The sequence below is a fragment of the Anabrus simplex genome, chromosome 1, assembly GCF_040414725.1.
Source record: "Anabrus simplex isolate iqAnaSimp1 chromosome 1, ASM4041472v1, whole genome shotgun sequence".
Taxonomy (NCBI): domain Eukaryota; kingdom Metazoa; phylum Arthropoda; class Insecta; order Orthoptera; family Tettigoniidae; genus Anabrus; species Anabrus simplex.
The window spans coordinates 387374065-387398779 of NC_090265.1; the positions used below are offsets into that span (position 1 = coordinate 387374065).

Below are 24715 nucleotides of genomic sequence, written 5' to 3' on the forward strand. Positions count from 1 at the left end.
ATTCCCAGTCGGGCTGGAAATTTTAATCACGTCTGATTAATTCCTCTGTATCGGGGACTGAGATTATCTGTTCATATTAATACACATATCTTTGTTGCACACAACACACCACTCTACCAGACCCTACAGGGACACGCAATAGCGAATACAATCCTCTACACAGGGTTGACTTCAGGAAGTGCATCCAGCTGTAAGACTGGACGAAAAAAGGCCAAAAAATAGGAATATGAAGAAGGAGAAGAAGAAGAATTGGTCTAAGATTAACAATAGTCATCACTAGGCTACATAATCCATTACTACGAGCACGACTTTCTTCGAGAAAGTTCATTGTGTTTCATTGTGGTTTATTTCTCCCTTCCCGACACCAGTCGTGCTATAATCTAGTCGTTCTTCAGTTCCGAGATAGCGGATTCGGTCCCGGATGTAGTCCGGGGCATTTCAAAGCGTTCAAATGAAACAAATACGTGTAATTGGCTTCCGGCACGTTAAAGAGGTCAGAGAAACACAATTCTGACGAGACCGCGTGTCCTAAAATTTATAACAATTGGAGAAAACATATGTAGGCCTATAATTCTTAAACTTGGATCATTCTGAATTGTTGTTTTTGAACCACTTCATTACGTCAATTATGTCTCATAAGCAAAGTACAGTCTATTGCACTGTCAGTGAAAATCCACAGCCTGTTTCCAGTCACTGGACCGGGTCAGGAATGGAATGAATGAAGTCCCCATCTAGCGGCGAGGATAGGAATTGTGTCGGCTGCCGAAGCCTGTCGCACTCCTCTGGGGCAATGATTAATGAATGACAGATGAAATGAAATGATAGTGGAGAGTGTTGCTGGAATGAAATATGACACGGAGAAACGGTGTGCTCGGAAAGACCTGTCCCGCCTCCGCTTTGCCCAGCACAAATCTCACATGGAGTGACCGGGATTTGAACCACGGAACCCAGCGGTGAGAGGCCGACGCGCTGCCGCCTGAGCCACGGAGGCTCTATTGCACTGTCAATACAAGTGCGAAATGATAATATGGATATTTAACCTGAAAAGTGGTTGGTGTGTGCGGAAGTCGCTCCTCTTAAGATAGCAATCGAAGTTTTGGAAAATTTCGCTCAAAATTCTCCGATCACTAATATTAAAAGATGTCCATCCCAGATGTTACTGATCTGCATGACGGATGGTGTAGATAAGTTGTGCTCTATATTTATCAGGAGAGATAAATACTAAAACCTCCCCTCTTTGTCCAGATTTCACTACAGTCTTGACGTTAGCCTGGGTGAGAAACCGAAAAAAACTATCTTCTGGGCCTCAGCTGGATTCAAATCCGCCATCTAACAAATAAAAGTTTGCACGTAGCTACACGATCCGTACCACGGAAACTGCTAGATGAAGTGACGATTTAACTTGGCCCAGTGAGCTATCCTTCATTCTTCACTGCTATAAACTCGGCTAGAAGCCAGAGCACTTTCTCCACCTTGCGCTGTCATCGCCACGAGATGAAGCAGTTCAAGGAGATTACCTAGTCTTAAATTATTAGTATGCAATATTATCTGTGTGTTGTAACTCCCGCCATTGTTCTGTGAGTAATGTAGCCCGTGACTGGAGAACTAAAGTCGCCAGTAGAAATTGGGTACAGCTGAGCCTTGATGACACGCTGCCAGCATTAATAGCCGTAGGATCTGCCAAATAGATGAGGGATTCTGATAAGAAAAACGATCAGTATCTTTCAGTATAACTTTTAAGTTCTTCAGTCTGTCGAACACAAGATACACATGTATGATAACACTAGGACATATCGGAAAAAATATACCGTAACGTGTTATTAATAGCAAAACGACACACATAGTATCAAATCACTTTTATATCATGCGTATAAGTTCCCTCTGTGGATCAGCGGGAGGGTGGCGGGTTAAAACTCCGACAGCGGTAATCGGATTTTTCAAGGTCTTGAAAGATTCCATTTGATACTTCATGCCGTACGATGTCGACATGTAAAAGATCCCTGGTGACGCATGTGTTATTTATTCGACAAAATTTATTAAAACTCAGCCATAGGTCGTCTATCAGAGATGAAGTTTACTACTCTGCCGTCTGGCAGAATTAAACGGAACGCTGAAACTGGCGTGAAGGCAGCCTAAATGACATTAAATAAATAAATAAATAAATAAATAAATAAATACCTGCACATGGTAGCTTTATTATTATTATTATTATTATTATTATTATTATTATTATTATTATTATTATTATTATTATTATTATTATTTACGCTGCACAAACTTGTCACTGATAGTGAATGGTGATATTATGAACAAGTACAAAAAATAATTTTAATATTAAGATTCTGTGTTCAACACCTTTGAAATGCAAAAATGTTTTTGAACCTATTTTGATGCAGTCAGCCAACTGTACAATCGCGATCACAAGAATTCCGGGTGGAAAAGGAAACAGGTGACGTTTGGATGAATCCCCTTCAGCTCTTTCGTTAGTTGTAATTTATAGCCAAGGCGTCACTGATGAGATATACTAAAATTGGGATATGATGAGTGAAATAGTTTCCTGTTGCTTTCCTGACTAATCAAGTCTTCTGAAATGCATACACCAACACACCCTATGAGTGATACTTTCACATAATTCATAACTTGGACTGGATGCATAAGGAATGACATTGCTCAATACTTTAGTCACTTTCATATTATCAAAGCCGAGGATGAGAGTGAGAGCAAAGAAAGTAAAAAAATTGTTCTAGTCCTCACCAGAAAGCGCACTGTTAAACACTACATCTGGCCAGAAATGTATCGGGACAGTGGTGCGTACTTAAAATGAATTTGGTCGAGAAGGAATATTCTATGGCCTTTGCAATGGTTCTGTCTCAACACTTTCTAGAGCAGAAAAGGGGAAAATCCACGACTGTTTTTTTTTCAGGGATGGATTACGGTAGGGTTCGAACTCCATCTGCCTCCTGAGTTCAGGCTGCTCGCGTCGCTGGGTAACTTGTAGGCGTACCCGCCGGAACGTTAATTGTATGCCATATCATTTATTTACAACATTTAAACCAAGCAAACAACCTTGGGGTATTTCATGACTACTATTTTTAAACATATGCCATGAGAACTTCAGTTTCTGATAGCATCCGAGCCACTGCGGGACCTTGACATTCAAACCCTGAACTCAATTTTCACAGCACTCATACATTGTTTCCTTTGCTTTCCTTTGCTCTCAAATAGAATGTAAGAGGGTATCGGCCAAAAATAAAGCACCAGTCATAACAATAACAATGTCTTTTCGTTTTCCAGACCCTGAATCCTGCACCACGAGCCGTAAGCACACAACGGGTGCCCACCTTGCCATCGCTAGCAGCTAGATTCCCGTCTGTCTGCTCTGTAGCGCCGCTGACAACCACTACCACGTCAACAACCACGGCCGCTCCAGTAGCACCGAGACGTCTTCGCTATTCCCGCAGCAACACAGCGGACGATGTCGCATCCTCCACAGCAGGCGTGCGCCGGGTGCGGTTCGAGCTTCCGCCGACGAGTGTCGCAGCAGTCGGCTCACGGTCTGTGCAGGTGGCGGGAGTCGAGAGTTGGCTACGCAGTCGTGCGGGTGTCAGTGCCAGTGATAGTCACAGCAGCTCTCCGAGGATTCACGACACTGCGCGTTATCGGAAGGGCACACTGCCGCCTACGGCCCACAACACCACCCCGGGGACCGGTTCTCCGGGGGCGGTCGCCTTGCTCAAGGCGGCTAAGGAGGGAGACGAAGAAGCTGTGTGTGAACAGCTCCGCAGGGCAGCACAGGTCGGCATCCCAGAGGCGGACCTTAACCTTGCAGATGTCAGTGGCAGGGTGAGTACCAAGCAATGTCCCCTCATTTTGAACCCATTTATGTTCAGCCTTTTTAGCACAGTATTCCGTACTCACTCACCCTTCATCAGTATTATGTACACAATAAAGAAGTCTGCCTTCGGGGGGAGGGGGCGTGGTAGCCAGTATGGCATTAATGAGGCGATTTTATTATAAAACTTTTTTTTCATCTTTAACCGTCTATAATCCCAGAGAATTAAAAACCGAAAGGGGGCTGCTCCCGTTTTGCTGGTTCCTCACCAACATGGCTGCGGTTTGAATCCCAGTCAATGCATGCGGAATTTTAGAAATGAATAGTCATGCCCCTGTGGTTTGGGTTCCACGTAAATCTGAAAGTCCCATGGCTATGATGACGATATCTAGTCTTGCAAAAATACACTAGTTATTGAAGACATTATAAAGACCGGATCAACAAGGATTGTTTAAATATTTTCCTCGAAAAGAAATAAAGATGGAAAGAAAAGTGTATAGAAAATACTATTGTCATTTATTTTAGCTCTTCTGATCTCAGCCTATTCATTTTCACTGTGCCAGGCCGAGTGGCCCAGACGGTAGAGCGCTGGCTATCTGAGCTCAAGTGCAGAAGGTCGATTTGAAAGTGGTCAAATACGCCAGGCTACTGACATGGGCTCTCAAACTGTAAAAGTAGTTAGTAGAAGCGAAAAACAAATAACATTATTATTATTATTATTATTATTATTATTATTATTATTATTATTTGTCTTCACTATTTCTAAATTACAAATCGCAGAATATAGATGAAATCAGATGCTTCGAGAAGAATGAAACTCACAATGGACTGCCAAGACGCGTACTGTCGACTCAGATGCCCTGAAAATATTGGAGTGACACGTGGTCAGCATAAAAACTTCCTTTACCTTTTGCTTGACCAGCTTCTCACATCAGAAAACTCTTCAGTGGGCTTGGCGAGGCTGAATGAATCCCTTTCAAACTCTTAAATGTACTGGGGATGGATATGGGAACCTTCTTATAATTAATAATAATGGTTTTACGCTCAACTCCCACCCAATCAATTACTTTTACGGCTTCCGGAAATGCCGCTTAATCTACAGAATGCGAGGCTGACATATATGAGCACCTTCTAATACCATCGGACCGAGCCAGAGCCGAACCCGCCAACTTGGGCTCAGAAATCCAGCATTCTGTCGTCCGAGCCACTCATCTCGGTGCAATGAAAATTAATAGGCTGGTTTGCTTATTGTTTGTGTATGAAAGTAATATACAATAGTATTGCACTCTGCATCGCGATAGCATTTTGAGGCAAAAATTGAAGGAAAATAATGTTGTTAACTTAATCAATTATCGTGGTGTTTGGTTACATCGCAATTATATATATATTTAGTCTACAGTTAGCTTTACGTCGCACCCACACACATAGGTCTTATGGCGACGATGGGACAGGAAAGGCCTAGGAGTGGGAAAGAAACGGCCGTGGCCTTAATTGAGGTACAGTTCTAGCATTTGCCTGGTGTCAAATCGGAAACGACGGAAACCTATTTTCAGGGCTGCCGACAGGGGGTTCGAACCCATTACATCTCGAATGCAAGCTGATAGCTACGTGACCCAAACCACGCGGCCTATTGCTTGATACACCGAATTTATAAAACACAACGCTCCACAAATACCAGCCACTAGTTATTTCTCTCTACAGAGTCAGCTACTCCTACTTGCTTATTACTTATTAACCTTCGTAGGAGCGACGCAATGCTAAATTTGGAAAGGAAATCCTGAAAATCCGAAAATTTCCTCAGCTGAACAGGCCCTGGTCTAATTACATAGTAGTTTGGATCAGTAGTACTCAACTGTCATAAAATTTCAATAATTATAAACAGGAAGAATACATGCTACTGAATGGGCAAAATGTATCTGTCGCAACAAGGGACAGCATTTCGCACCTATGATTCCATTATAAACCAACTCAACCTCAAAATCAGGTTATCGTCAATATGTAATCAAAGAGTTTAAAATTATTTGAACACAGTCTGCGACGTGGGAATGACAGCATAGAAATACTGATCATTATTGCAAATGTCCCCGGCAAGAGAGATGGTGGACGAGTTCTCACTCGATGGTCGAACATTATCAAAAGTTGAACATTTTTGGTGCAACACGTCTGGCCGAGGACCGCAAGAGATGGGGACAACTAACCAATAAACTTTTTCGGATATCACGATCCTCAGAATCGAGGGAACGACACGAGAGAGAGAGGGGGGGGATATGAAATTACATATCATTAATTTAGATCAAAGTTTTTCATATTGCTAGCACAATAAAACATATTTCAAAACAATTTCAACAAAGGTAATATTTCGTTATTTCACAATGCAAATCAACTAAAAGACATGCCGATTTAGTTATTTACAGACCAAACATAGAAGATATTACTTATACAGTACATAAAATAATACTCAAATTCCAATACATTGCAATGTGCATGTATGACAGATCTGGAAACTGGAACTGAAGGCGCAACGCCCCTTCCCTCCGTACCGAGCTCTATAGCTTCAGTCGCTTAAGTGCGGCCAGTATCAAGTAATCGGGAGATAGTGGGTTCGAACCCCACTGTCGACAGCCCTGAAAATGGTTTTCCGTGGTTTCCCATTTTCACACCAGGCTGTCCCTTAATTAAGGCCACGGCCGCTTCCTCCCATTCCTAGGCCTTTCCTATCCCATCGTCACCATAAGACATATCTGTGTCGGTGCAACGTAAAGCAAATAGCAAATAGCTAAAAAAAAAAAAAAAAACTACCCTCCCTCCCCCTCGACACTCACAGAGCCCATTAAGATCCTGACCTACCGAGAAGACGACTGTTTCCCAATCAGATGACCGCCTTGCTACCTGGCTATCAGGGCCAGATATCTATCGTCCAATGTACTAATTAACAAATAACGTTCGCAAAGTTGTTATAACTTATATTGATACAATTAATATTGATTGTAAACAGTTGTATTGTACTAATTTTAAACCGCCCATAGCGGAAATTATATATATGACACTTGATAGGGACATTCCAGGCATAAATTTACACAACTGAGTGAATGATTTTCTTTCTGCTAGTGGTTTAACGTCACACTAACACATCGAAGGTTTTTGGGGACTCAGGAATGGGAAAAGTCTAGGTCTGGAAAGGTAGTACCCGCCGTGGCCTTAATCGACGTTCAACCCCAACATTTGCCTTATGCGAATGTGGGAAACTGTATTCAGGGCCGCGACGATGGAAATCGGACCCATCATCTCCTCAATGCCAGCACACAGCTGCGTGATCCGAACTTTGCGGGCAACTCACTCGGTGTTGAATGAATCATTAGTGCTGCTACTACTACTACAACTACTAGCACCACGAAAACGTTTTCATTTCACCCCTAAAGGGGACTGTGGGCCTCCTAGACGGTAACACCGTCTCTTCAGGCCAGAGAGATGTTCGGAGAAGGTGAGAGGGTTGGCGACCGTGGCCTGTACTGGGAACTGTTCCGGGATTCGCCTTTATGCACTAAAATGGAAAAACATGGAAAACCATTCTCAGGAAACCTGAAGGCTGGGATTAGCCCCTGTCCGTCTCCCAAATCCAAAGACGTAGAGCCACGGCAGAGCCACGGTCACCCTTCCTCTGCTCGGTTGTTCAGTCGGAGTACAGAGACGTCGAACCATGGACCAGCCTTGGCTACCTGGGCGGCCGAAGCCAACTCTGCATCCATTGACGTAATTTGTGCAGTTGGTTCTCTTGTCATACAGAACCTAACCCGGCCTTCAAATTTACGTCGTCAAAATCTGGCAAAGTAACTAAAATATTCTTCAACTATGGCGGCATATTTCTCTTTCCTTTCCACTGTTAAAACGAAATACTATCTGGCTTCTGATTAATTTTCACTCCATCAACAAAGTCTGTTTGCAATTCCGGATAAACACATAGAGATAACAAGCATACTACTTTGCTAGTTAAACTTTGGATGTGTACGATAACTTTTTAGTCTATGGAATAAGTTTACCAAACGCATTTGTGAGTGAATTTTACTTCACTACTTAGTTCTTAGCTCCAGTGATCAATCTGTACAATAATTGACAATATCAGTCAATCAACAGTTGTATTTCGCGAAAAAAATATCGATTTCGTGTTAACATTTTAGTATTATCGCACCTGCAGTACGTGCGCGTATGTTTACATTAACTCATCAGAATAGCGCGTTCAAACATTTTTATAGCTTCTTTTCTATAATATCGTGTTTCAGTTGTCTTCAGTTTTACATTATCCGCTCCGTAGCTAAATGGTTAGCATGCTGGCCTTTGGTCCAGGGGTTTCTGGCCGGGTCGGTGATTTACCTTAATTGTGTAATTCCGAAGGCTCGGGGGTGGGTGTGTGTGTTCAGTTTTCAGCATTAGAATTCATCACAGGTGTCACCTTGAAAGAACTACGCCAGACCATTCCGGGGACCACAGCCTATTCTTCTTCTTCTCCTTTTTATCTTTATTTTTTCTTTCCTTCTTTCCTCTTTATTTCTTTCTTAATCTGTTTACCATCCAGGGTCTGTTTTCCCTCGGACTCAGCGAGAGATCCCAACTCTACCACCTCAAGGGCAGTGTCCTGGAGCGTGAGACATTGGGCCGGGGATACAACTGGCGAGGATGACCAGTTCCTTGCCCAGGCGGCCTCATCTTCTATGCTGAACAGGGGCCTTGCGGGTGGGGATCGGAAGATCGAAATGAACAGGCGAGGAAGAGGAAAGGAAGCGGCCGTGGCCTTCAGTTACGTACCATTCCCGGCATTTGCCTGGTGGAGAAGTGGGAAACCACGAAGAAACACTTCGAGGATGGCTGAGGTGGGAATCGAACCCACCCCTACTCATTTGCCCTCCCGAGGCTGAGTGGACCCCGTCCCAGCCCTCGTACCACTTCAATTTTCGTGGCAGTGTCGGGAATCGAGCCCGGGCCTCCGGGGGTGGCAGCTAATCATACTAACCTCTACTTCAGAGAGGCGGACTTCTTTCTTTCTTTCTTTCTTTCTTTCTTTCTTTAGTTCTTTCTTTCTTTCTTATTCTGCTTACCCTCTAGGGTTGGTTTTTCCCTTGAACTCAGCGAGGGATCCCACCTCTACCGCCTCAAGGGCAGTGTCCTGGAGCGTGAGACTTTGGGTCGGGGGATGGAACTGGGAAGTAGGACTACGTAGTACCTCGCCCAGGTGGCCTCGCCTGCTATACTGAACAGGGGTCTTGTGGTGAGATGGGAAGATCGGAAAGGATAGATAAGGAAGGGGGAAGGAAGCGGCCGTAGCCTTAAGTTAGGTACCATCCCGGTATTTGCCTGGAGGAGAAATGGGAGACCACGGAAAACCACAGGGGATGTGTAGGCGGTTGAGGTCAAAATTTTAGAAAATTGTTTTTTATTGTTTTACGTCGCTTGTTATGTTTTCTTCAATGTGTGACCATTTTAAAATGATATAGGAACTGGAAGCCAATGAAAATAAATAAATAAATAATGTATCAGTGCGTAGGTACTTCCACGCCACCGTCTGTGTCAAACAAGATTTGACGCTTCATGTAATCTATACATACAATCCTATCACTTATTGAGCAATTTCCATGGTCCATCTTACTCCAAACTTTCATTCTCTATGTTGTGAAGTACACTTTCTTATCCCCAGATGGCTCTAGTATCGCAAGATATGGAAAAATATGGCAAAATCCAAAATACTAATGAAAGTTTCAACAATTTAGTATGGATCAGATGTCCTAAAACCACATTTTGTGGCTTAAATGTGTTGAACATTGCTTTGTATGATGCTGTACTCTGATATAATGAAGGGAATCATGGTAGGATTCAGGTGTTGCAGAAGGCTGGACTAGAGCCAGGAGTACACACAATAAAAATCTTGCACGACATTGATTAAAGGCGGATAGCGAAAGCAGAGTCAAACATACGGAAAGTGCAACAGAAAGCAAGACAGGACAGAAGATATAAAAGGAAGAGCCAGGAAGACAACGAGGAATATGCATATGGTGGACACTGAGGCTTTCTACCATCTGTAGAAAGATGATTGTGTTTTAGAAGTAAGAGACAACTTCAAATCCTTTTTTCCATAATTTATATTTTCAAGCTTTTATGTTCCTTTCTCAGAAACTACCCAGTGCAAATGCATGACATTTTCAGGGCTTCATTATAACGCATGCCTCTTGAATGTCCTCTAAAATTGATTTTAAAAGAATCTTACCCGCTGATATATGGTTCATAAACCACTCTAAAATCGAGTGCAAATACAGTACAAAATTGAAAAAATTAATAATTTAAAAAATAAACATCTTACACCAAAGGGGCTAGTGGCCAGGGCTTATCAATGGGAGATAAGATGACAACTTGAAAACCAAAGGAATTGCTCCATGGGTTACAGAGGAATTCCTATGGGATATTTTTATTTAACATTCATTTTTAAATAGTACATTATATACTTGTTATGCACATAAAATTTGAAAGAGTTATGATTAAAACTGAGAACACAGGAATTATTTTAATATATTCATGCTTTTTGGGGTACATCCCCCGTTAAGTTAGGTACCATCCCGGTATTTGCCTGGAGGAGGAATGAGAGACCACGGAAAACCACTTCGAGGATGGCTGAGGTGGGAATCGCATCCCTCCTCTACTCATTCAAGCCCCCGAAGCTGAGTGGACTCCATTGCAGCCCTCGTACCACTTTTCAAATTTTGTGGCAGAGCCGGGAATCGAACCCAGGCCTCTGAGGGTGTCAGCTGAGGGTAACACTAACCACTACACCACAGAGGCGGACACTATTATTATTATTATTATTATTATTATTATTATTATTAGTAGTAGTAGTAGTAGTAGTAGTAGTAGTAGTAGTACCGAGCGTAGTGGCGCGTGTTGACGCGCTACGGTTACAGGAACAAGCTCTGCATTCGGGAGACGAGTGGGTTCGAACTCAACCATCGGCTGTCCTGAGAATGGTTTTCTGTGGTATCCCATTTTCACTTCCAGGTAAATGCCGGCATAGTTCCTATTAATATGCCACAACCAATTCCTTCCACCTCCTCACTCATTTTTATTTTTCATCATTCATTTCATCTTCATTAGCTCGCCAACTGAGGTTGGCGTCAGGAAGCGAAAATAAAAACAGTGTACTTCCGTGCTGAAAGTGTTGTTCTCTGTAAAGGTTACGAATACGTATTTGATTTATATTTATGCACTTTTATTAACTTATTTAATGTTGTAGTTATTCGCTAAATAGTCAAAATAAGTAAAACTCGAGCTCCGTATTGTCTCTAGATACATCCTGGAGCTGTCGTTATATTACCACAGCCATCTGTTTATCCACAATCTGTTCAACGCATCAATATTCAGTGACATGTTTAAGCATATCGTAAAGAAACTGGACTCCCACTTCAGTGTGCTACCTTTGATGTTTCTAATATTGTTTGCTGGAAGATTGTCGGTTCTACTTGCTCAGCTCCGAACTGCTGGCACACTAACCGGAGTGCTTATTGTCTCGTACATTTATGGTCAATAAGATTTCGTTTTAAGAGCCATAAACATGTATGATTACGGCTCCCAGCAGCTAAAACTAGGCTGGTGAACACCGTTTGTAGCTCAACTTCAGTCTTCTTCAAAACTATATACCAATAACTGTCAGACACTTACCTTTTAAGATACGCCATGTTTCGCATAACGCAAGCATTAGTATTGACTAACCAGAAAACTTAGCTGTGCGATAGTGGTATCTGAAGCATTTTCAAGAAGACGAAAATCCATCTCCATACAGGCCATGAAGGTCCGCAGACGATTGGAAGGTAAAGGCTTCTCTATACCTAACCTCGGCGTTAACTGGAATAATGTGGTTAGCTCTATGCCCGACTACCTTTGCCCCCAGGAATTAACCTCGTACTCAGTTTTTGCTGTGGGCTGAATTAACCTCAGAGCCACATACTTCTCCAGGAATGGAAATCTCGTTTCTAAGTTTTCGACTTTCTGATGAGGCATCGAACCCATGTCCTTCCGAGTGAACAGAGCACACCTCTACCATCGCGGCTCGGCAGTTCCTGAAGAATTGGAGAAGTGTGTGTTATTTCTACTAGGAAAATACATCATCAGTGTAAGGGATTTTAAAAATCTAGGTGCCGGCTGAATAGTTCAGACGTAGAGTGCCGACCTTCTGACTTCAAGTTGGCAGGTTCGATCCTGGCTCAGACCAGGTGTATTTGAAGGTGGTCAAATACGCCAGCCTCGTGTAAGCAGATTTATCGGCAGGTAAAAGAAGTCTTGCGGTACAAAATTCCGGCACTTCGGCGTCTACGAAAACCGTAAAAGTAGTTGGTGGCAATAACAGTAACAATATTATTAATAATCCAGATGAACAGGTTTAATAATGTTATTGATTTAACGCCCCACTAACTGATTTTACGGTTTCAGGAGACACCTAGGTGCCGGAATTTTGTCCTAGAAGAGTTACTTACGTGTCCATAAATCTACAGCTCGAGACTGGCGTATTTGAGAATCTTCAAATACCACAGGACTGAGCCGGGATTGAACCCACCAACTTGAGGTCAAGTAGGGTAGCGCTCTTCCGCCTGAGCTATTCAAACCGAGTGAATAAGTTTTCTTCGGCCTGCCTCTTACCCGGAGGCCTCGGGTTCGATTCTCAGCCAGTTCAGGAATTGTTACCTCGGTCCGAGGGCTGGTTCGAGGTCAACTCAGCCTACATGATTACAATTGAGGAGCTATTTCACGGTCAGATAGTGGACCCGGTCTAAAAAGCCAAGAGAAACAGAGAGCGGATTCGTCGTGCCGACTACAGGACGCCTCGTAATCTGTAGGCCATCGGTCTGAGCAGCGGTCGCTTTGTAGGTCATGGCCCTTCGGGTTGGTTGCACCACATAGTTTTTTAAATTGGTTTCCATTTTGATTCATCCCCCGTGATGCAAGTTAAAAGTGTGCTTACATTCGGAAATGTAACTTTTTCACTCCTATAAATCATCTCCTATTCAGAGCCAGATCCTTTTCGCACTACCGAAAGATAACCTTCCCATCGTTCACCTGTGGACGACGATTTTCATTAGCACCTAATATGCACATATGAGCTATACATTGCATGATGCTTTCGACACTGTACAGTCGTTAAGAAAAGAAATAATAATTTAGAGTGGCTATTTCTAGCCGAGTGCAGTCCTTGTAAGGCAGACCCTCCGATGAGGGTGAGCGGCATCTCCCATGCGTAGGTAACTGCGTGTTATTGTGGTGTGTGAGTTGCAGGGATGTTGGGGACAGCACAGATACCCAGGCCCTGGGCCATTGGAATTAACCAATGAAGGTGAAAATTACCGACCCGACCTGGAATCGAACGCGAGACCCTCTGAACCGAAGGCCAGTACGCTGACCAATCAGCCAACGAGTCGGACAAGAAAAGGAATGAGCGCATGGTACTGTATACGCTCCTCTTAGGTACACTTCACTGCGAACAAATGAACCTATAGATAAATTTTTGTGGGTATCCAGAGACTTTGTATCTAAATGGGAGGTGAACTATATTTTTATAAAAGTTAAAATTAAGTCCGATAATTAAATATGAGGTATATACACTATCATGCATCCCTTCTTCTCCCGAACTCGAAGCTGTATGGATTCCTACTAAAATGATATTTACCCTATCATGCAGAACGTCATTGATCCTTGTTGTGTGGTAATTTGGAAGCGAAATTCCGTCTTCCGAATTCGTTCCATGGTGGCCATTATAAAAAAGACTGATTAAAATATTTGGCCCTGTAGAATTCTCAAACGTCCGCCTCTGTGGTGTAGTGGTTAGTGTCATTAACTGCCACCCCTGGAGGCCGGGGCTCGATTCCCAGCTCTGCCACGAAATTTGAAAAGTGGCACGAAGGCTGGAATGGGGTCCACTCAGCCTCGGGAGATCAATTGAGTAGACGGGTTTCTATTCCCACCTCAGCCATCCTCGAAGTGATTTTCCGTGGTTTCCCCACTTCTCCTCCAGGCAAATGCTTGGATGGAACTAAATTAAAGCCACGGGCGCTTCCTTCCAACTTCCTTGCCCATCTCTTCCAATCTTCCCATCCCCCCTCCCCAAAGGCCCCTGTTCAATACAGCAGGTGAGGCAGCCTGAGGGAGGTACTGGCCCTCCCTCCCAGTTTTATCCCGACCAAATATCTCACGTTCCAGGACACTGCCCTTGAGGTGGTAGAGGTGGTATCCCTCGCTGAGTCCGAGGGAAAAACCAACCCTGGAGGGTAAACGAACTAAGAAAAAAATTATTTTCAAATATCAAAAGAAAATTACAAAATCATGAAAATTTAACATAGTTGTGCTAATAGCAAACATGTAGATGGTAATGATAGAAATCATTATTTAATGACTGTAGCAGAGATAATGTGGTATGTACATGCAGGTGCCACTGCAGGAATGATGAGATATTCGAAAAAAGAGCCACCATCGTGCAATATACGTTCAAACTCGCTCCTTACTTGGGCATAACGAATGAAGAATCATTGCACAAGTCAGCTGGAAGCACTCAGGAAGTGGGATGCCTTATCACTGGTTTACAGAGGAGCGCTACAACCTGCTGTATTTCGGATGTGATACCAATAACAGTCATTCGTACTATACACGTTCTGTAACGGCATGCAGTTGTAAACACTCCAAAGATTCATATAATAACATTTAATAACTCATTAATTTATACTCGCACACACATTTCACTCCATCAAAAAGTTGTTTGTCTGTGCCTTGAACGATCCATAAGCTGCGTTTCTGTTCGGCGAAATACAGTACGTGTATAGAAGGCAGGCGGCTATTTGGAAACTCCTGCGCGTACCGTCTGCGAGCTTCGGCTGTATTCCGACCATAGATCAAAATTATGTCTGAGTATTCATCGTCGTTGTCGATATCTTGACAGCAACTGTAATGTTACTGTACCTATTACCAGCATGCTACTGAGTGTTCGAAAACGAGGCTTACTAATGCAAGGAGGCACATTCAAGAGCTGGCGCAGCAAGCAGCCGTCCGGTTGTTATCTCATCATATTCTGACGTAACTAACCTGCAGGCAGTAATACCCTTGTGTAAATCAGTTTTAGAAATCCCATTCATCATCAATACATGCAGGACACTTATAACTAGAAGACACGGCGCTGGTGGACTATCTGGTATAGTTACAGAGGAACCAAATCGTGTATCCTCGTTATGATACGAAGAGAGATAATCAAAGTTTGAAAAATGGTAATTCAGTACACCTGGATTTAACAACTGTGAAATAAAATCACAAAATTGTCCAAAAATTTGACTTTGTTGAATCATATGGCGAATTTATATAAGTGGAATTTCACGAAGCAATATTAATAGAAAGAGTAGGTCGTGCTACTCCAGAAAAGGTGCTACTGAATTGTGCGTAATGAAAAAGACTCACCAGGGATAGAAAGAACAACATCGCGAAGTGATTATACACAGTTGATTGAAGCTCTTGTACTGTCTTTAGTTTAACTTTCTCACGACGTATTCACATTAGAAAGAAATTTATGGCCTACCCTACTTTTGACTCACCCTCGTGCATAGATTAAACTGAATGAATAAGACTTCATTTATCCTTTCTTTGACGTTCTGACATTATACTGCAACTTAAAATATATCGCACTGGCGGAAAAAAGATTTGGCTGGACGTTGTGTTCTTGCATCAAAGTTGCCAAGATCCTGACAGAAATTCCACAGTTACTCTATGTTTATGTAACATGTATTGCTCGCTTCACATTACTTTAAGATACTGTATGGTGACTCTCCAGACAGCTGTTCCTTGTGTGACACTGCACTGCGTATCCTATAGCGTCATTACGGTCCGGCTACGTGCGTCATGTCTGCCAGAAGTTTCTGGTTCTTACACGAAGACGTAATAGTGTGATGTCCTTAAACTGATCTCCCTGGCTCGGGGGTTTATGTTTTCGTTTTTCTAGTGTGACAAGGGCCCACCGGCATTGCTCTGGAGGCACTGCAGCCTATAAGCTTGTTGCTTTTTTCTTTCTAGATATTCAACGTTGCACTGACTCAGATAGGTAATTAAATGGCGTATGGCTTCTAGTGCCGGGAGTGTCCGAGGACAAGTTCGACTCGCCAGATGCAGGTCTTTTGATTTGACTCCCGTAGGCGACCTGCGCGTCGTGATGAGGATGAAATGACGATGAAGACAGCACATACACCCAGCCCCCGTGCCAGCGAAATTAACCAATTACGGTTAAAATTCCCGACCCTGCCGGGAATCGAACCCGGGACCCCTGTGACCAAAGGCCAGCACGCTAACCATTTAGCCATGAAGCCGGACACTCAGATAGGTTCTGGGGGACGATGGGAGGGGAGTACAGGTGGCCTTTATTAAGCCCCAGTATTCTCCTGATACGAAGATGGAGAACCACGGAAAATTATTTTGTATTCAAACCCACTATAGCCTCAATGCAAGCTTATAGCTACGCGGCCCGTACCACGCTGCCAACTAGCTCAGTTCTACCCTGTTTGAAACTAAAAAGTCGATTGTTTCTGTGTTCTTACCAACACCAGAGAGCCTCAGTAATGAGTCTAATTCCTTTGGCTCGATGAGAATCTCAAATATATGTTACCTCTTGTGGGGTAGAATTTCGCATGCGCATATTATTATGGGTAGTTTCTCTTTCCCTCCTGCAAAGTGCACATTTCAGTTTGTTTTTTTTTTTTTTTTTTTTCCCGTAAGGTTTCATTTCTAGATGCATATCGTGTGATGAGTGCTACAATGAATCTTAAATGAATTCTACTGCACTTACCGAGCTCAATAGCTGCAGTCGCTTAAGTGCGGCCAGTATCCAGTATTCGGGAGATAGTAGGTTCGAACCCCACTGTCGGCAGCCCTGAAAATGATTTTCCGTGGTTTCCCATTTTCACACCAGGCAAATGCTGGGGCTGTACCTTAATTAAGGCCACGGCCGCTCCCTTCCCACTCCTAGCCCTTTCCTGTCCCATCGTCACCATAAGACCTATCTGTGCCGGTGCGACGTAAAGCAACTAGCAAAAAAAAAAAAAAAACATCTACTGCACTTAACTGCTTCAGCTGCTTTCTTCGTTAATAAATGGTTTTGCATGTTTAATACGTTTGGTTGCTTTTCAACGTGCCGGGCTGAGTGGTTCAGACGGTTGAGGCGCTGGCCTTCTGACCCCAACTTGGCAGTTTCGATCCTGGCTCAGTCTGATGGCATTTGAAGGTCCTCAAATACGTCAGCCTCGTGTCTATAGATTTACTGGCACGTAAAAGAACTCCTGTGGGTCTACATTCCGGCACATCGGCGTCTCCGAAAATCGTAAAATGTATTTAGTGAGACGTAAAGCCAATAATATACAATATGCTTTTCACCGTTTGAGATGTTCATTGCTGGACCATCCTCTGATTACTTCTCCGATGGAACACTTAGGACCACAACAGACTTAAATCATTGCGTTCTCCGAGGTTCTACAGAGCACTCAGGTATTTTTCTGTGAGCTTCAAGTTCGCTTTTGGACTCAGTAAAGCTCTAAGTACTTTTTGGTTTTGTTCTTGGTTATACACCGCATTGACACAGCCAGATCTTATGGAGACCGTGCGATAGGGCAGGGCTAGGACTGGGAAGAAAGCCATCGTGATGTTAAATAAGACACATCCCAAGCATGTGCCTGGTGTTAAAATAGGAAACCACGGAAAGCCATCATCAGAGCCGGGGTTCGAACCCACAATATTATGAATGCCGGCTCACAGCTACCTGAACGGCGCAGCCGACTCGGTGCACCGTGTGTTCTTTGGCTCTCTGTGAATATAAGAATCTGTTGTTGTTGTTTGTTTATTTGCTGGTGGTTTAACGTCGCAATGATAAATCGAAGATTTTCGGTTACGCAAGTATTGGGAAGGGCTGGAATTGGGAAGGAAGCGGTCATGGCCACAATCGAGGTACAGTCCTAGCAAACAATGGAAAATCATATTCAGGGCTGCCGACAGTGGGATTCTAACCCACCGTCTCCCGGATGCAAGCTCACAACTACGCGACCTTAACGGCACACCCAACTCGTTCGGTGAATCTGTTTGTTTATGAAAGCTCTTCTTATGTTTCAAATACGTCAGCCTCATGTCGGTAGATTTACTGGCACGTAAAAGAACTCCCGCGGGACTAAATTCCGGCACCTTGGCGTCTCCGAAAATCGTAAAAAGTAGTTAGTGGGACGTAAAGCAAATAACATTATTCTTCTTTTGTTGGGATTTATGTTTCACCCGTTTGTTCTATCGACGGTTCTGGGGGAAAACAGAACTGGTTTCAAAGTCTGAAACGTATTTTTACTGAATCTTTCCAATACAATTCAGGAGGTATCTAATTCTGAATGGTAATGGTCCCGATTAAGTAAACGAACATTAGGTAATGACAACGTCATCCATCGTACTCCATATCTTGTGACATTGTATGGTGAACATGGATTACAACTGAATCTGGCATTGCTTCCTTCGACTACTACCCGGCTCCTTTCTGTCAATATTCTCGCCTGATTTTTCATTAGTTAATTTTCCTTTTTCTCCAAAACCAACAGCCAATCATCAGCCTTTCACGGCTTTTCCCATTTCTTTGGCCGACTTCATTAACAGGATTTCCACTGCAACAATCCAGCGTGTTCACCGCACAATACCCAGCGTTACTGGAAGGTATCCCAGCCATACATTAACCTGGATAATAATAGCTATTTCTTTGTTGATATTTCCTTTCTTTAGTCCTCAAACAACTCGGGAAACTCCTTTTATATCGTTCTTCTTGGAATGATAAATATATGTACTTTTACTGTATCGTCTGCCTACCGTAAGACTAAAGGGAGGACCCCTTCTTGTAGGCTCAGATGCTACACACTGTCACAAGCAGACCTTGGAGTAAATACTAGTTATTTTCTTACAATATGCTTTACGTCGCACCGACACAGATAGGTCTTATGGCGTAAATAACAGTTACTGCCCTTCTTTTTCTAGAGGTAACCGTGCGCTTCACTGTATGTACACATTATAACGAGTTTTAAGAAAAATAAATACACATTAGTGTGCTATATTAGTTGTGTCATACCCGGAGGCCCCGGGTTCGATTCCCGGCCAGGTCAAGGATTTTTACCTGGACCTGAGGACTGGATCGAGGTTCACTCAGTCTACGTGATTAGAATTGAGGAGTTATCTGACGGTGAGATAGCGGCCCCGGTCTAGAAAGCCAAGAATAACGGCCGAGAGGATTCATCGTGCTGACCACACGACACCTCGTGATCTGCAGGCCTTCGGGCTGAGCAGCGGTCGCTTGGTAGGCCAAGGCCCTTCAAGGGCTGTAGTGCCGTGGGGGGGAGGGGGGTGCTATATTAGTTGTTACCGACAAGTATTGTTGATTGATCAATCAATCAATCAATCAATCAATCAATCAATCACTACTGATCTACATTTAGGGCAGTCGCCCAAGTGGCAGATTCCCTTTCCTAGCCTTTTCTTAAATGATTGCAAATAAATTTATTGAACATCTCCCTTGGTAAGTTATTCCAATCCGTAACTTCCCTTCCTATAAACGAATATTTGCTCCAATTTGTTCTCTTGAATTCCAACTTTATCTTCATATTGTGATCTTTCCTACTTTTAAAGACACCACTCAGACTTATTCGTCTACTGATGTCATTCCACGCCATCTCTCCTCTGACAGCTCGGAGCATACCACTTAGTCGAGCAGCTCGTCTCCTTTCTTCCAAGTCTTCCCAGCCCGAACTTTGCAACATTTTTGTAACGCTACTCTTTTGTCGGAACAGAACAAATCGAGCTGCTTTTCTTTGGATTTTGTCCACTTCTTGAATCAAGTAATCCTGGTGAGGGTCCCATACACTGGAACCATACTCTAGTTGGGGTCTTACCAGAGACTTATAAGCCCTCTCCTTTACATCCTTATTACAACCCCTAATTACCCTCGTAACCATCTGCAGAGATTTTTACCCTTTATTTACAATCATATTTATGTGAATACCCCAATGAAGATCTTTCCTTATATTAACCTCGTAATAATATCAATTAACAGATGAACTAGATTCAAAGCGTATTCCAAATTGTTTTCACTAAAAAATGTACAGTATACACATTTATTATTTCCCATAGTTGTTTATAACTTTTTATGTGTGCAAAGAAAATCGTGATTTTTTCCTAGGCACGTGACTTCAACCTAGTAAAATGTAACCGAGGGAATATTAATTATTCTTAATTCAAACAGCAACCATCGCCAATTAACCCAGGTTTACTGAATTTATAAGAGGGGCTCTCGATCACTTCAACGGAGTTTCCTATATTGATTAATTATATATCGTTTTCTCCTTGTTATCGTGAGTATGTTTCCCAACATATTCTCGGAGTTTGATATTTCAGGGTAATGTTGACTTCTAGGAAACTCTTGAGGCCAGGAAAGCTACAGATCATTGCCTTGGAAGAAATGTTTCCCAAAGGATGAATAAATGCTCATGCTTGCGCACTAATGCGGTTTTGCTTTTGAGCCACAATTTTGAAACCCTCCCCACCTACATTCCCCCCACAAACTTGACCCTGCCTGGAAGTTTTGGGAACTTATAATCTGTCTAGGGAATTAGAGAGCTCATGTAGTCAGCACGACGGGTCCTCTCGGCCGTTATTCTTGGCTTTCTACACCGGGGCCGCTATCTCACCGTCAGATAGCTCCTCAATTGTAATCACGTGGGCTGAGTGGACCTCGAACCAGCCCTCAGGTCCAGGTAAAAATCCCTGACCTGGCCGGGAATCGAACCCGGGGCCTCCGGGTAAGAGGCAGGCACGCTACCCCTACACCACGGGGCCGGCTTTAAGATTCTAAGGTTTCTAGAAATGCCTCAGTAGTTCATGTCTATTTTCATCTTCAAACCTTTGTATTATACGTCGCTTTCGACTTCCATTTATTAGTATATCACCAAGCGACTGGATCCGCAGTTTTGCGTATTCAGGAGATAATGGGTTCGATGATAGTTTTTCATGCTTTATCATTTTCACACCAGGCTGTACCTTAATTAAGGCCTGCCTCAGTCTCATCCTTAGCTTTGACAATATGACAGTGACCGAGGTATGAGTGATGCTAGTAATACCATTCGTTATGCAGCCAGTCCCTGTTATGAGTGGTGTGAAAATATCACTAATAGGGTCAGTTGGTGCATACATTTCAGTGGGCTTTGCAGACTGACATGTAATAGCAACTTCTGGCTCGGTGAGGAAAGCAACGGTAAACTACCTCACTCCTCATTTCCCTAGTATGCCTCTTCAGTAACGCCTACGCCGTCTATAACAGCTGTTGGCGGAGCTGTGGAGGATCAAACGAGTCTTCGGGCTGAATACCCAACATACATACATACACGCATAATATGTTCGCCTGTAACATTCATGAATAACGTAAAAACTTGTTGTTTGCTGTTTAAAGGGGCCTAACATCGAGGTCATCGGTCTGAATACCGAAAATAAACTACATAAGTTCATAATACATACGTTCACAACATACACTTACTTGTATAAGTATCTGGGATGTAATTTGTTCTTACTGATAAATTGTATTACTATGCTGTCACTAAACGAACTATAGTATATCGCGAAAGATATTCTTGACTGTTTGAAGTAAATCACACAATAAGAAAGTTTAGCCATATCTGGTCCACATTCTCGCGAAAGCAGGAACTTGATGTCCCTCAAACGCCCGGGTATAGGTATTTTGTTCCACTCCTTCTTCCTCGCCTTTTCACAATTTCTTGGGATTGGCACTCATTATGGATTAAGGCCAGTTTTAGGTCCTGATACCTTACCTGACACTAACCTTATGTGGAGGAATGTGTTCACTATTGCGTGTTTCTCTCATACTTGATTGCGGGATGAGTTATATGTATTTGAAGATGTATGTAATAAGATGAATACAAATACCCAGTCACCGATCCAAAATAATTAACCAGACGCAGCTAAAGTCCTCGATCCGGGACCATCTGAACTGAAGGCCACTACGCTGAAGGTTCTGGACTATTATTTCTTTCCACGTAGTAATGTTATTGCTTTACACCACATGACTGTTATATTTGGAAATCTTCACATGCATTCGGTGCTAACTTTTAACCGTTATTAATCTCGACTTAGATTTTTCGTGCCTATTTGTATCAAAAAACAACAGTCCGAGAGTGCACAAGAACTCACTAATATTACTTGGCACAGTTCACGTTGTAACACACTCTCCTAAGTGTGCCCTTTCACTACTGTCTAACTGAATCGTCCAACACTTACGAGATGCGATCACTTGAGGTCTTGCAGTATCCTTATCGGTTCATGAACCATTCCTTATCGTACAAGACGTGCCATTCAGGTATAAGAGCCATAAACGAAGAATGTATGTTATCTGCGTATTTCACTTCTGTCCTTAATGCGATTGTGACGCACGAGAATTCACTAAACACACTGTTAGGCTCTCCGTCAACCTGGAAGACTAAACTATCCTCTGTAGTCAGCTCGCTAGGACAGAATGTGCTCTCCTGAAGACATTCCTAGAGACACAGTGAATTATGTAACGGTACGTAGTGTTGTCTCCATTAGTAGTAGGTTGGTTCTTATGTTTTCCACCCCTCCCCCTCTTTATTTTTGACTTACACAAGAATCTACTCTCAGAAGACTTCTTGTGGTGTCCAAGAAAAGTTTCTCTTCGATTCTTATGTATTTAATGTAACTTAATTTTAATTTAACTGTGTAAGTGCATACGATAAAATTCAAAGTTAAAATGTTTTATGATGGGCGTGTTAGCGAGTGTCAGTGAAGTCGCTACTTCTCACCAAGGTGACCATGGTTTGAATCCCGACCAAAGCGGGTCATAGAAGGTCATATCCTTGTGGTTCCAATCCAATGTAAAATTATAAGTATCGTGGCTATGATTATAGTATCCATAGTCATACAAAGCTACAAGGTTTCTTATTTCTTATTTTTTACGCATGTGCTGTCGTTTTGAAGAAAGAAGCTGGTCAGTGAAATCAAAACGTAATTACATAGTTTGTAAAATAAAGTACTGCTAGTTTAAAAGACAATGACGTGTTTGACAGTTAAAGTTGTAAGTAAATTTGGCTGTGTCATTTCGGATTTTCGCTAACCTTAATCAAAGACAATTCCACTTCCTCACATGAGAACAGACTTCGCAGTCCTCAGGATGTCACTCGACAAAATTAATACAAATAAATAATAAATCTGTCGTTGATAGCTCCTTAAGTACAACTAACACGAGCAGATTAGTTCTGAATATTCCATTAACCTGCAACGGATACCTTTACACAGTAGTACAATGGATAAGTTTCATTCATAAAATCAGTAGTTAATGTAAAATTACACATTAGGTCTACAGACCTAGAAGGTGTGACGTGACTCTAATGCGGAATTATTTGATTATATAATCAGCTATGTGGCGAACGACAAAGAAAGGAAGGAGACTGTAGTTGGTACCTCAATTTACGAAATATTTACTGGGAAGATAATGCGAATGACAGAAAGCATGGCCAACAAATGTAAATAAATTGATATGGGATGGACAACTGAATCAGAAAGTGATGGAACCAACTAGAGGGGAAAATATTCTAGACATTTTGCTGATAAAATCAGAAAAGCTAAATAGGGAAACTGAAGTGAGCGATGGTATAAATAATCACGAAGATGGTTGTGCCGTAACTAAAAATAAAAGCGATAGAAAGGAAAGCTGTAAAAGTTGGACTATTAGGCAATAGCGTATGGCTGATAAGAGAAGCATGGGGCAGATTTTAAAAGTAATTGTTATCAGTGGAAGATGGTAAATAAATGTGTAAAAATCCTGTGGGATGGGTTTCAAACAGTTGTTGAGGAATGAAAATAAAGGTATCTATCTTTAAAGGTGGTAAGGAATGGTAAAGACCCACTATAACAGAGAAATAAAGAGATTAAGGAGGTGACACGGATTAGAAACGAATATATTTACGAATGATTGTTAGAAGGAGAAATTGAAGGAACTTACTAGGAAATGAATTTAGCAAAAAATGGCATCTAAAGAAAACACGATAGTAAACATAATTGAGTCATATGAATTTAAGGGGAAAATAGAACGGTACCTACAGGTACATTAAAGCAGAAACAGTTTCCAAAAAGGAATTCCAGGGATCATAAATAAAAAAGTGGAAGCGTTTATGTGAGGACTTATAGAAGGCAGAAGTATTCAGTCAACAGTAGGTTATTTAAAGACAGTTGGATATAAGATAATATGTCCCGGTGGAGGAGGTGACTTATACTGGCAAAGTACTGAAATTTACTTGTGAAATTAATTTTTATGGCACTTTTTTACGGACGCATGCCCTTCCCGTTGACAAACTCAGTTGAGAAGCTAGTGAATATGAAATGAATGACTGCGAATGAAATTGGGTAACGAGGAGGAAGAGATCGGCTGTGGCCTATGAATAGGAACTGTTCCGGCATTTGCCTGGAGTGAAAGTGTTAAACCACAGAAAGTCATTCTCAGGACAGCCGACAGTGGGTCTCGAACCCACGCGTCTCCCGAATGCAGAGCTTGGCTCCATAACCAGAGCACATTAACACGCGCGGTCACTTCGCTCGGTGAAGTTTATCTATAATAATGTATACAGTTTTAAAAGATATACAAAAGTTGAAAGCTAGAAAAGCAGCTGGGAGTGATCATATTTCTGGGAATACACACAAGGCAATGAGTTGGCGAACCATGTCTGAAATACTTATTTCATTACTACTTGCATGAAGGAGCTATACCAAATGAATGGAGAGTTGCGATAGTAGGCCCGG

At 42.5% G+C, this 24715-nt stretch overlaps 1 protein-coding gene across 1 annotated transcript in view; it reads left to right on the plus strand.

Moving 5' to 3' along the window:
* Window positions 1–24715, plus strand: part of LOC136868547 (ankyrin repeat domain-containing protein 33B) — an 825691-nt gene that overhangs the window by 572915 nt on the left and 228061 nt on the right. The window contains exon 4 of the mRNA XM_068226526.1: window positions 3295–3843. Within this exon, the coding sequence (XP_068082627.1) occupies window positions 3295–3843 (549 nt within the window). The remainder of the gene's footprint in view (window positions 1–3294; window positions 3844–24715) is intronic.